We start from the raw sequence: 13,453 nt of genomic DNA on the forward strand, positions 1-13,453 counted from the left end.
TTCTTGTTAAACAAAAGGTATTCACACAGAATAGATTTGATTTATGTATGATATTAGGTGTGGGGCTAAACATTGAAAGAACGTCTGATTTGAATGAAACTTGATTCCCAACGAGATTCAACTTTGTGTGTGAGTGTGTGTGTGTGTGTGTGTGTGTGTGTGTGTGTGTGTGTGTGTGTGTGTGTGTGTGTGTGTGTGTTTGTTTGTGTGTGTATGGTGTGTGTACGTGTGTGTGTGTGTGTGTGTGTGTCCGTTGAACTTTGGTCTCCCTTCTTTGAGTCATGTGACGTCAGAGGCAGAATAAGACATAATTATTACGGCGGCTTGCCAAGACTACGTGTGTGTGTGTGTGTGTGTGTGTGTGTGTGTGTGTCAGTGTGTGTGTGTGTGTGTGTGTGTGTGTGTGTGCGTGCGTGCGTGCGTGCTCGCGTGCGTGCGTGCGTGCGTGTGTACGTACGTGCTTGCGCGCGCTTACTGAATCATAAACAAATCAAAATAATTCTAAAACTAAAATAGATTCATAAAATATATCGACGGCGAGCGAGATCTCGTCAAACAATGAGTGTCACTGTCAGTGTTAAACATCATGATTATTTTGGTAAAATAAGTATAGTATCACTTGTGTGCTGAATGCTGCTGCACATGCTTTTTTGCTTTGCTTTGTATGTATATGTATGTTTGTCATTGTAAAGCGCTTAGAGAATGTAAAGCGCTCTATAAATCTCCCATATTATTATTATTATAGTATATTATGCATTACTGTCATTAAAGGTACGCAAGCTGACCCTGAGGAACTGGCAGCAGCTGAAGCCCTACGTGGTGCCCGTGCTGTTCAGCAACTCTGTCACACTGCGGGCACAGGCCGAGCAGTGGGGCTGGTTCTCCATGCCCGTCTCCAACTCTCCAATTGGCGTGCCCGTGCTCAAACACATGTACCGGGACGCCATGGAACAGTGAGCACGTGTAGTTGGTTCTTTCAGTGGTTTTTACATTTAGTCAAGTTTTGACTAAATGTTTTAACATAGAGGGGGAATCGAGACGAGGGTCGTGGTGTATGTATGTGTGTGTGTGTGTGTGTGTGTGTCTGTCTGTCTGTGTGTGTGTGTGTGTGTGTGTGTGTGTGTCGTGTGTGTGTGTGTCTGTGTGTGTGTGTGTGTGTGTGTGTGTGTGTGTGTGTGTGTGTGTGTGTGTAGAGCGATTCAGAGTAAACTACTGGACCGATCTTTATGAAATTTTTCATGAGAGTTCCTGGGTATGATATCCCAAGACTTTTGTTTTCATTTTTTCGATGAATGTCTTTGATGACGTCATATCCGGCATTTTGTAACAGTTGAGGCGGCACTGTCACACCCTCATTTTTCAATAAAATTGATTGAAATTTTGGCCAAGCAATCTTCGACGAAGGCCGGACTTTGGTATTGCATTTCAGCTTGGAGGCTTAAAAATTAATTAATGACTTTGGTCATTAAAAGTCTGAAAATTGTAATTAAAATTTTTTTTTTTAAACGATTTAAAATTACGTTTATCTTATTCTTCATCATTTTCTGATTCCAAAAACATATAAATATGTTATATTCGGATTAAAAACAAGCTCTAAAAATTAAAAATATAAAAATTATGATTAAAATAAAATTTCCGAAATCGATTTAAAAACAATTTCATCTTATTCCTTGTCCGTTCCTGATTCCAAACACATATAAATATGATATGATTGGATTAAAAACACGTTCAGAAAGTTAAAAAGAATAGAGATATAGAAAAGCGTGCTATCCTCCTCAGCACAACCGCCACCGCGCTTTTCTGGATTGTTAATTTCACTGCCTTTGCCACGAGCGGTGGACAGACGATGCTACGAGTGTACGGTCTTGCGGAAAAAAAATGCAATGCGTTCAGTTTCATTCTGTGAGTTCGACTGAGCTTGACTAAATGTTGTATTTTCGCCTTACGCGACTTGTTCAATAATCGATTTTTACAATACGCGATAAACATAATTATCCAGAATCAACCCCCCCCCACACACACACACACACACAAACACACAGACGCACCCACGCACGCACACACACACGCACTCACACACACACACGCACGCGCACGCGCACGCACACACTCGCACACACACACACACATTTAGAATCAATAGCAAGGCATAAGCTTATGATGATTTGGTGATCATATAAGGTAAAGCCTATTTAAAGGTGGTCGTCTACATTTTTGTTTTTTTCCAATAATCTTATGGTTAGATTTCGCTAAAACGTTATGTCAGATGATGAATGAACCATGGGGAAAAAAGTTATAGAAAAAAAATATATGTAAACAAGTCGCGTAAGGCGAAAATACAACATTTAGTCAAGTAGCTGTCGAACTCACAGAATGAAACTGAACGCAACGCAACGCAGCAAGACCGTATACTCGTAGCATCGTCACTCCACCGCCCGTGGCAAAGGCAGTGCCAGTGGAATTGACAAGAAGAGCGGGGTATTCGTTGCGCTGAGAAGGATAGCACGCTTTTCTGTACCTCTCTTCGTTTTAACTTTCTGAGCGTGTTTTTAATCCAAACATATCATATCTATATGTTTTTGGAATCAGGAACCGACAAGGAATAAGATGAAAGTGTTTTTAAATTGATTTCGAAAAAAAAATTTTGATAATAATTTTTATATATTTAATTTTTAGAGCTTGTTGTTAATCCAAATATAACATATGTATATGTTTTTGGAATCAGCAAATGATGGAGAATAAGATGAACGTAAATTTGGATCGTTTTATAAAAAAAATATTTTTTTTACAATTTTCAGATTTTTAATGACCAAAGTCATTAATTAATTTTTAAGCCACCAAGCTGAAATGCAATACCGAAGTCCGGGCTTCGTCGAAGATTACTTGACCAAAATTTCAACCAATTTGGTTGAAAAATGAGGGCGTGACAATGCCGCCTCAACTTTCACGAAAAGCCGGATATGACGTCATCAAAGACATTTATCAAAAAAATGAATAAAACGTCTAAGGATATCATACCCAGGAACTCTCATGTCAAATTTCATAAAGATCGGCCCAGTAGTTTAGTCTGAATCGCTCTACACACACACACAGACACACACACACACACACACACACACGCACACACACACACACACACACAGAGATACACACACACACACGCACATACACCACGACCCTCGTCTCGATTCCCCCCTCTACGTTAAAACATTTAGTCAAAACTTGACTAAATGTAACAAGTCGCGTAAGGCGAAAATACAACATTTAGTCAAGTAGCTGTCGAACTCACAGAATGAAACTGAACGCAATGCAACGCAGCAAGACCGTAGCATCGTCAGTCCACCGCGCACGGCAAAGGCAGTGAAATTGACAAGAAGAGCGGGGTAGTACTTGCGCTGAGAAGCACAGCACGCTTTTCTGTACCTCTGTTCGTTTTAACTTTCTGAGCGTGTTTTTAATCCAAACATATCATATGTATATGTTTTTGGAATCAGGAACCGACAAGGAATAAGATGAAAGTGTTTTTAAAATGATTTCGAAAAAAAAAATTTGATAATAATTTTTATATATTTAATTTTCAGAGCTTGTTTTTAATCCGAATATAACATATTTATATGTTTTTGGAATCAGCAAATGATGGAGAATAAGATAAACGTAAATTTGGATCGTTTTATAAATTTTTATTTTTTTTTACAATTTTCAGATTTTTAATGACCAAAGTCATTAATTAATTTTTAAGCCACCACGCTGAAATGCAATACCGAACCCCGGGCTTCGTCGAAGATTACTTGACCAAAATTTGAACCAATTTGGTTGAAAAATGAGGGCGTGACAGTGCCGCCTCAACTTTCACGAAAAGCCGGATATGACGTCATCAAAGACATTTATCAAAAAAATGAAAAAAACGTTCGGGGATTTCATACCCAGGAACTCTCATGTCAAATTTCATAAAGATCGGTCCAGTAGTTTAGTCTGAATCGCTCTACACACACACACACACACACACACAGACACACACACACACACACACACACACACACACACACGCACATACACCACGACCCTCGTCTCGATTCCCCCCTCTACGTTAAAACATTTAGTCAAAACTTGACTAAATGTAAAAATGATTTTATTTTTGGGTAGCGTGACTCACGCTTCCAATATTTTGTTTTCTGTTTGCTGAGAACATGTGCTTTGCCTAAAAATACTGACCAATCAAATTCATGTCACTATGCTTATAGCCACGCCCAAACAAGTGCAGCAACACTGGAGCGCTGTCCACGCTTTATTTTAAACGCACGAAATGCACGGGATTTGAGAGGAGTTTTGCGCTTGGCATTTTCCAAATAAGGATATCCTACTATGAGTACTACACGCTGGAATCTATATATATATACGACTAGTGTCTGTGTGTCTGTGTGTTTGTGTATTTGTGTATTCGCCATGCACGGCCAAAGTTCTCGATGGATCTGCTTCAAATTTGGTGGGCTTATTCAGAGAGACCCCGGACACAACCTCATCGATGAGATATTTCAACACGTGCTCTCAGCGCGCAGCGCTGAACCGATTTTGGTTCCACCTCAGCTATTTTGGTTCCACCTCAGCTACCCGGGCCCCCATACCGACACACCATAGCCGCTACACCACATCACAACGCCAAAGTTCTCGGTGGATCTGCTTCAAATTTGGTGGGCATATTCAGGTAGACCCCGGACACAATATCATCGATGAGATATTTCAACACGTGCTCTCAGCGCGCAGCGCTGAACTGATTTTGGTTTTTGTGTTCATTTCACCATTATCAGTAACTCTTCCTTATCTTCTCCAGTGTTTGGCGTTTATCTCCCTTCCTTCGTGTGGCTTTCCCGTTCAGTTGTAAGTTACTATTACTATTTTTAGAATGTCACTGCGCTGTCCACTGCGCTGTCCACAACGCTTCCCTTGCACCCGTAAGTTGTTCTTACTGTCAAAGTGAAAAGGTCGAATCAATTTATAGCCACGCGAAAAATACACTCTCACCTATCTCTATATATTTATAGATACAGATATGCATATATATATACGGCTTCTCTGTGTGTGTGTGTGTTTGTGTGTGTGTGTGGGCAAAAACCTGTGTATTGTAGAGTTCTGTTTGTGATGTGGTCTAGCGGCTTTTGTCTGTCTGTATGTTCTGGCATGTGAGAAGCCACAGCAGATACTATAGGGCTAAGAAATAAGCTCTAAAATTCTCAATCCCGTTTGACAGGACTTCGCCTTCAAAGGTGATTGTGGTGAACCGCCACGCTGTCTGTCTCTGTCTCGCGCCGTTCACCCCAAATTCCCGTTTCTGAGGTTCTATTGTTAGAATGTCACTGCGCTGTCCAGAACGCTTCCCTTGCACCCGTAAGTTGTTCTTACTGTCAAAGTGAAAAGGTCGAATCAATTTATAGCCACGCGAAAAATACACTCTCACCTATCTCTATATATTTATAGATATAGATATACATATTTATATATACGGCTTCTCTGTGTGTGTGTTTGTGTGTGTGTGTGTGGGCAAAAACCTGTGGATTGTAGAGTTCTGTTTGTGATGGGGTCTAGCGGCTTTTGTCTGTCTGTATGTTCTGGCATTTGAGAAGCCACAACAGATAATATAGGGCTAAGAAATAAGCTCTAAAATTCTCAATCCCGTTTGACAGGACTTCGCCTGCAGAGGTGATTGTGATGAACCGCCACGCTGTCTGTCTCTGTCTCGCGATTCACCCGGGCGAAGCCGGGTATTCCTCTAGTACTACAATGAATTTTCAAACGGCTACACTGGCTTCGTCTTTCCTGATCGAAAGGGGGTGTATTGTTTATATTTGTAGATAATAGACTCTGCATTTTAATGGTCAAATGGCGATTTCGGTATAAAAATGTAGACAAGGACCTTTAAGGGGCAAGCAGAACACCTTTGTTAATATTATAAATCAAAACAATGTTTATATAACGTGTTTGTAGTATGTTGTCAAAACATCGAGACCAAACAACCACACGGCCACACACTTTATCCTGTTGCAGTGTCAAAGCCAGGCTGTGTGACTAAGCCTTCGTGAGACGGGAGCGGGGTTGGCTATATATATACCGATTGTTGTTGCTCTGGTTTTGGTCGATTGCAACATCCGGACCATTAATTTTAACCAAGTCAAGTCAAGTATTTTATTGTTTTGGGCCCAGAGGGCTTTGAAACAAAGATATAACTTTAACACAAAAAAAGGTAACAAATCAGACAGTTAATATATGTATATAAATTGAGCGGACAAATACAACAATACTATACGACCAAATTAAATTGGCAATATACACTTCCATACATGCAAACAAAAAGAAAAATAGGTTTAACAAAATCAGGTAAGAAATCAGGCAGATAATATGTATACATTAAGCGGACAACGATAATATACAGCTGAAGTAAATTGGCAATACCATTATGCCATGCATCTTTTGTAAAAACACAAAACAAAAGCATGTATTACATATATACATACCAGTAAAGAAACTAGATATAACGCTAACATACTAAAATCATAACATGGGCTACAAATCTTGCTAGCTTCATTAGTTTTATCTTAGATTTACAATTCATTAGCTGTTCATATTTTAAACAATTTGGGTGAGATCGGTAATAAGGACTAATTAATTTTCTTCTTTCAGACACTATACTTTCGTCGGTACAACTGAACAAATAGTGAAACTCATCACCTAATTCATTTTTATCGCACATGTCACACAATCTTTCATTTCTAGGAACATTAAAAAATCTGTGCTGATGTATTGGCAACTTATGATTGCTTGTTCTAAATTTTGCTAGTTTAACTTGGAGTTTCCTAGGCAACCAAAGCAAATACCTTTCCAGACAAAAATCCAAACAGCCAGACATTTCAACTCAAACCTGTTGAACTTGAAGTTTCAATTTTACCCTGCTGTTTTTGTTTTTGCATTATTTTGTTGTTCAGGGGCGGATTAGGGGGAGGGGTTACAGGGGTTCCGGACCCCCCCCCGGCTGTCAAAAAAAAAGAAGATTTAATACTAACTTTAAAAGAAATAATGAGTGGCTGCTGACACCAGTTGATCATGTTTAAAATCAAGGATAAGCCATAAATTGTTCATGAAATAGCTAAAACTCTTCAGCTTCAGGGGGGCTTCGCCAACGGGGCCTTGCCCCTGTACCTCACAAGGGGTCTACCCCTGGACCACCCCCCCCCCTCTGGCTTAACTGCTCCGCCCCTGTTGTTGTTGTTGTTGTTTACAAATATCCAGATGAGGCAACTAAACAACCGCTTAAAGACATACGATATCTTTTTGACCCTCTTCTTCGAAGTGGAATCTCTGACGTCAAAAGCAAAACAAAGCTCGAGATGACGTCATTATTCGAAAAATAATGTCACATTAAAATTCGGTCACTTTTTTGCATGTCTACCAAGAAAATGTCACAGAAGTTTGAGAAAAAAAATTAGTCACGGTGATTTCGTCATATCAGCGGAAGAAAATTAATCGCAAGTTCACCGCCTGGCTATGCATGCATCGGTCTCGGATGTCATTAATTAATAAAGTTACCGTCATCATGTTACAGTTTCAACACCACACTGTACGCCTACGCCAACGGAGACATCCTGTTCACAGACTCCCTGGTCGACACGCTGCTGGCTGTGCTAACTTCTCCCGCACGCCTCAATGACTCCCAGGCACTCCTGGTGACCGGTCGGCGGACCAACGTGGAGTTTGTCACTGAAGCGGAATCGGCCACCCTGCAGCAAGTGTCCAGAGTGGCCGAGAGAGGGGAGCTCTTCATTCCCGAGGCCCAGGACTACTTCATCACAGATAGGTACAGCCTGTTTGGGACTTTTCGGACTCTCTGTCTGTCTGTCTGTCTGTCTCTGTGTTTCTCTGTCTGTCTGTCTGTTTTTCTGTCTGTCTGTCGGTCTGTCACTGTCTCTCTGTCTCTGTCTCTCTGTCTCTCCCTCTCTCTGTCTCTCTCTCTAAAAAATAAAATAGCTAAAACTCTTTAGCTTTTGGCTTCCAGTGCAACAGAGAATACAGTACAAGCTTGGCACTCTCGCTTTCAACTACTTTCATGGCACCCTCCCTCCTTACTTGTCATCAAAACTGACAAAGTACTCTCCAACTAGGTCCCTGAGGTCCTCATCCCAGCTGCTCCTCACAGTCCCTAGAGCTAAACTAAAATCAGCTGGACAAAGATCATTCAGATATCAAGTCCCTACACTCTGGAACTTACTTCCCCTAGCGGTCCGCCAGTCTCCTTCACTACCATCATTTAAGATTAAACTGAAGACTCACCTGTACAAATCTGCCTTTTACTAAAATAAACAAAGTAATTAGGACATTGAAGCTGTGGTGTAATGTGTGCATGTGACTTGTGAGTGAATGTGCTGAATGATAAGTTTGCTTGTTGACTAGTTGTTAGTTGTTTAATTTGTTGCTCCACAGTCTATGTTACATCTTCGTTCTGTTTTAGATCTGTACGCGTTTATGTGAGTTCTGTTTTATTGTCAGACTTTTTATGTGTAACTATGTGTCTATTACTTATCTTACGTGTTTTGTTTTGGATTTTTTTCATCTTTTTAAAAACAATTTTTCTAGATTATTTTATGTAACTATAAGTGGTCGTTGTCTATGAATTGTTTTTAATGCTTGTATGTTATTTCTTACGAGAAAACTTTTTATGTAAAATGTTAAATTTTAATGTCTAATGTAAAGCGCCATGAGACTGCCATTCGGCGGTGAACAGCGCTATAAAAGCATGTTTTATTATTATTATTATTATTTGTTTGCAGGCGATATCCTTGGGAGAGTGTTCCGGAGTTCGTGGTGGGCCGCATAGCTTACGATAACTGGTTGACAGCCATGTCTATTATGAGCGAGGACAAAGCCGTGGTGGACGCCACCAGCACTTTACTCGCTGTGCATCAAACAACCAAGTAAGGGACGAACGAACGCGTGTAAGCACACACGCACAAATACACTTACGGACGCACGTGCGCACGCTGACGCACGCACACACTGACACACACACACACACACACACACACACAAACTCTCTCTCTCTCTCTCTCCCACACACACAAACACACATACACTCTCTCTCTGTCTCTGTCTCTATCTCTCTTCCTCTCTCTCGCTTTCCAGAAGCAGCTGTAGCTCATTACCATTTATCATAAACTATTCTTGTTCATAACATGTGGTCCCGTGATGCATATATTTGCCCAATCTGAATCAGGAGATAGGCACTATAATTATGTATAGTGTCGGGGAAAAATTCTCTCGAACAAAAAGCAAGGGAACAAAGTACCGAACATCATATGAAAGTGGAATAAGTATAGTAAGAAGAGTCTGAAAAGGAGATCATTTTAACCTTCGCCGGTCGTCGTGGGTCCGTGTGGACCCAGAAGGGTGTTTAATTGCAAATATCTCTTAAACCAGTTGGATTTTTTTAATGAGCTTTTGAGAATGCCTCAGACACCTAAAAAGCTCTTATCACTCTCAAAGACCCAATCAATGTTGATAATTACCGCGGCGACTCATGGTCGACCATTTACAACTTATCTCTGTAATCGCAAAAATGTCATAAAACACTTAAAAGAAAAGAAATATGATCAAAATTTACTGAACTCTATCGCAAATATGATCGCAGCTCTGTACAATTTCAGACTGGAAGAAAATCGACGAACAAGTTACGTTTGACGTCACAGACCAGTACAGTATGACTGGTTATATCTGGAACTACTGTGACGCGGTTTGCTGCCCGGAGTTGCATTCTAAAAATTCGTCTCCCTGTGGGTTATTGTGCGTACAGTTGCACTACCAAAATGATGACAAAAACGATGTTTGGTGGCTTGTTGTCAGACAGCATTTTTTTTGTTGGTCCTCAGGGAGCATATCGCCTTTTTGTCACATATTTATCAACCGCGGCCTTTGGCCTTGGTCGATAAAGATGAAACAAAAGGCGATATGGTCCCCTCAGACCAACAAAAAAACTGGTCTGCCAGCAAGCCACCAAACATCTTATATTGTCATCATTTTCACGAGTTTTCATTCACAAACACCTGGAAAATAAATCTCATGTTCTCCATGCAATAAATCGAGGTGGTGAATGGGTTTGAGCTTTCAGGTGAAACGTGGATTGTCAAAGTAAAAGCCAATCAGGCTGATTGTTTTATGTGTGAAACCATCGCGGCTTTGGATTTGTGTTTCCGAGGACAACGATTGTAAGCATTCACTCTCAAAGACCCAATCAATGTTGATAATTACCGCGGCGACTCATGGTCAATTTGCAACTTATCTCTGTAATCGCAAAATCCACAACGAAAAGTCATAAACACTTAAAAAGAAAAGAAATATGCTCAACACTTACTGAACTCACACGTATGATCGCAGCTCTGTAAATTGTCAGACTGGAAGAAAAGCGTCAACAAGCTACGTTTGACGTCACATACAAGGTTGACGTGTTATCTCGAGCTACTGTGACGATGCTTTGTGGCCCGGAGTTGGATTCTAAAAATTCGTCTCCCTGTGGGTTATTGTGCATTTTGTTGCACAACCAAAATGATGACAAAAACGATGTTTGGTGGCTTGTCGTCAGACCAGCATTTTGTTGTTGGTCCTCGGGGAGCATATCGCCTTTTGTCTCATATTTATCAACCGCGGCCTTCGGCCTTGGTCGATAAAGATGAAACAAAAGACGATATGGTCCCCTTGGACCAACAAAAAAGCTGGTCTGTCAACAAGCCACCAAACATCTTATAATATTCACCAACTAATATCAGTTCATGATAATCGCATGCTTTTGCCCTTTGCGAAGACGATCTATTCACACACACTAAGCACAACGATGCACTATTAATGTTGCAATAACATTAATTTTAATAAATACAATAGAATCTATAAACTGTACTCATCCGCAGTCACTTAGGTCTATCTGCGTACAATCTTCTTCTTCTTCTTCTTCGTTCATGTGCTGAAACTCCAACGTTCACTCATGTTTTTTTCACAAGTCGGTTTTTACGCGTATGACCGTTTTTACCCCGCCTTTCAAGCAGCATACACATACATGTTTCTATAACACACCGAACTCTGACATGGATTACAGAATCTGTACCGTGCGCACAGTTGGTCTCGTGCTTGCGTGTACACACGAAGGGGGTTAAGGCACTAGCAGGTCTGCACATAAGTTGACCTGAGAGATCGGAACATTAATCTCCACCCCTAACCCACCAGGCGGCCGCGGCCGGGATTTGAACTCACGACCTTCAGATTAGGAGGCCGATGTCTTATCCACAATAAATATCCTTAATATTTACTAATGATTCCTTATTTGACTCCATGTGTTTTATCTCATTTTCTCTTATTCCACGCTTGTCAACAGGGCTGGAGTATTCGAAGGTTTCACTCACTCAAACTCCTATTACAACTTGGATATAATCGGGATGGAGCAGTTTGAGAGACTCCAAGGTCAGAACTTGCATCACGTCAGCTGTGCCTTTTGGAAAACAGAAATGACGTCAGACCCGCGACAAATCAACGTCACAGCGCGAAATCGTCACGATTTTGAACTCTTTGGCTGCTATGTGGACCGACGGTTCTGGCGTAATGTGTGGAGGGTGTTTTTTGCATTGATTCTGTCGTGTGTTCTAGGGCTTTACTGCTGGTTAAAACGTTCAAAAATCAACAAGCAGGGCGTGAACGGAGTAGGGCACGCAAGCACCTGATAAAGGGAAAAAACTTTCTTCGGTCCCGCCTAGCCATATCATCGGTTAAAATGGAGGTTAAAATAACAACAACCAGCCAACATTTGGTGAGGTTTCTTGCATTAGATGTCATGCCATTTCACTACCCCACTGTGGGAGTCTTGAGGATTCGCCACTTAAAAGCGGCAGGCTTGACTTTGTGCCATCACACAAGTATATCAATTCACATTCTACAGTTTGAAAACTGTGCCATACAGAAGCTTAGGCTATTCTGATCTTTGCTCCTTGATCTCTACCATTAAGTGTGTTGTGCCATTTACAAGCTTATTCTAATTCCATGCTCCTTTATCTCTACCATGTTTGGTGTGCATCTCTCTCTCTCTCTCTCTCTTAAATCTCGCCTTCTCGGACTCATTTCAAAGGTTCAAGGGAGGTTACTTAAGATATGAACTCCTACTTTGAGACCAAAGGGGCGACTACCTCCCTTGAACATTAATTCCCTTTCGGGGCTGAATGACCACCTGTGATATGTTGTTAACAATACTGTTTGTACCATTTAACTTAATCATTAACATGAATATCAAATTAGTATATTGAATGAGGAGGCAGGAAAACTGTGATATTTCTTGATGGACCAAGATTTACAAAAGGAGATTAGTAGGATTTTCTGTTCCAGGTTTGTTCTTGAATTGTACGGACATAATATGATTTGTTTGAAGTACTGAGAGTTGCAGTAATGAGAGTCATTTAGATTTTACATCGAACACTGTTCCTGCCCCTGCTGATAATTCAATGCTCACGTTCGTGTAAGATTCCTTGCAAATGTTTGCATAATGTTTGTCTTTTGAAGTATTAACAAGTCGAAGGTAACTTAGACCTTTACTTTTACAAGGCTTGGTCGATGGTGTTTGTGAAAATAAATGCCCGTTTGGGGCATTATGATCAACCATAGCCAAAGTTTTAGATCAACCGCTCTCGACTTTGTATTATGGTATTCAATTGTAGCATTAAAAGACGTAACATGTGTTTGCTTTGAGTTTCTGTGGGCAATAGTGTCAGACAACTCGGCCGATCACTTTTGTGAAAATGAATGTTCGTTCTGAACAGGATGGCCAACCATATGGAATGCAAGCATGTTCGAGAAAGCGCGTCTCGCATTTGCATAATGTTATTCATTTGATGTATTAACAGGCTAAGCAGGTGTGTGTTGTGAGTGTCTGTGTGCCAATAGTGTCCGACAACTCGGCCGATCACTTTTGTGAAAATGAATGTTCTTTTGGAACAGGATGGCCAACCAGATACATTACAAGCATTTTCGACAAAGCGCGTCTCGCATGTGCATTATTCATTTGATGTATTAAGGGGATGTGCGGGGGTGATTTCTGAGCTTTTGGGCAAATTTGGGCATTTAGACATTTTGACTGTTTGGAAAACTGTGGTCATTTTTCTTTCAATTTCTGCCGTTGATGTTGCATATACATGGTTTTTTTGTGTAATAAAAATAAATTCAATAAACCAACCCTCGCCTGATTGCGTTCATTTGTCCTGAACTTGCCTTATTATTGCCGATTTTCAACACCTTGATCAGCAAATTTGAGCAGACGACAGGGCGAACACTGCATGACGTTGCATGCTACATAGCCTCCCCTGTTTGCATGTGACCGTTGTTTCGTTATTTTCCGGACTACTTCGGCTCTAACGGAACATTGACAATGTAGTTCAATCTACGC

The 13,453-nt window shown here is 40.8% G+C and overlaps 1 protein-coding gene across 2 annotated transcripts in view; it reads left to right on the plus strand.

Annotated features, from left to right (window-relative positions):
- The window catches only part of LOC138964714 (uncharacterized), a 59,395-nt gene extending 46,049 nt beyond the window's left edge, over positions 1–13,346 (plus strand). Inside the window, exons 3-6 of one of the 2 annotated variants that reach the window (XM_070336744.1) lie at positions 772–953; positions 7,592–7,843; positions 8,814–8,957; positions 11,402–13,345. In XM_070336744.1, coding sequence (XP_070192845.1) covers positions 772–953; positions 7,592–7,843; positions 8,814–8,957; positions 11,402–11,744 — 921 coding nt within the window. In that variant the 3' untranslated portion in view covers positions 11,745–13,345. Of the gene's footprint in view, positions 1–771; positions 954–7,591; positions 7,844–8,813; positions 8,958–11,401 lie in introns of both variants that reach the window. The other variant, XM_070336743.1, reaches the window with a different exon arrangement.
- The last annotated feature ends 107 nt before the right edge of the window (positions 13,347–13,453 follow it).

Source organism: Littorina saxatilis, linkage group LG4 (genome assembly GCF_037325665.1).
Source record: "Littorina saxatilis isolate snail1 linkage group LG4, US_GU_Lsax_2.0, whole genome shotgun sequence".
NCBI lineage: Eukaryota > Metazoa > Mollusca > Gastropoda > Littorinimorpha > Littorinidae > Littorina > Littorina saxatilis.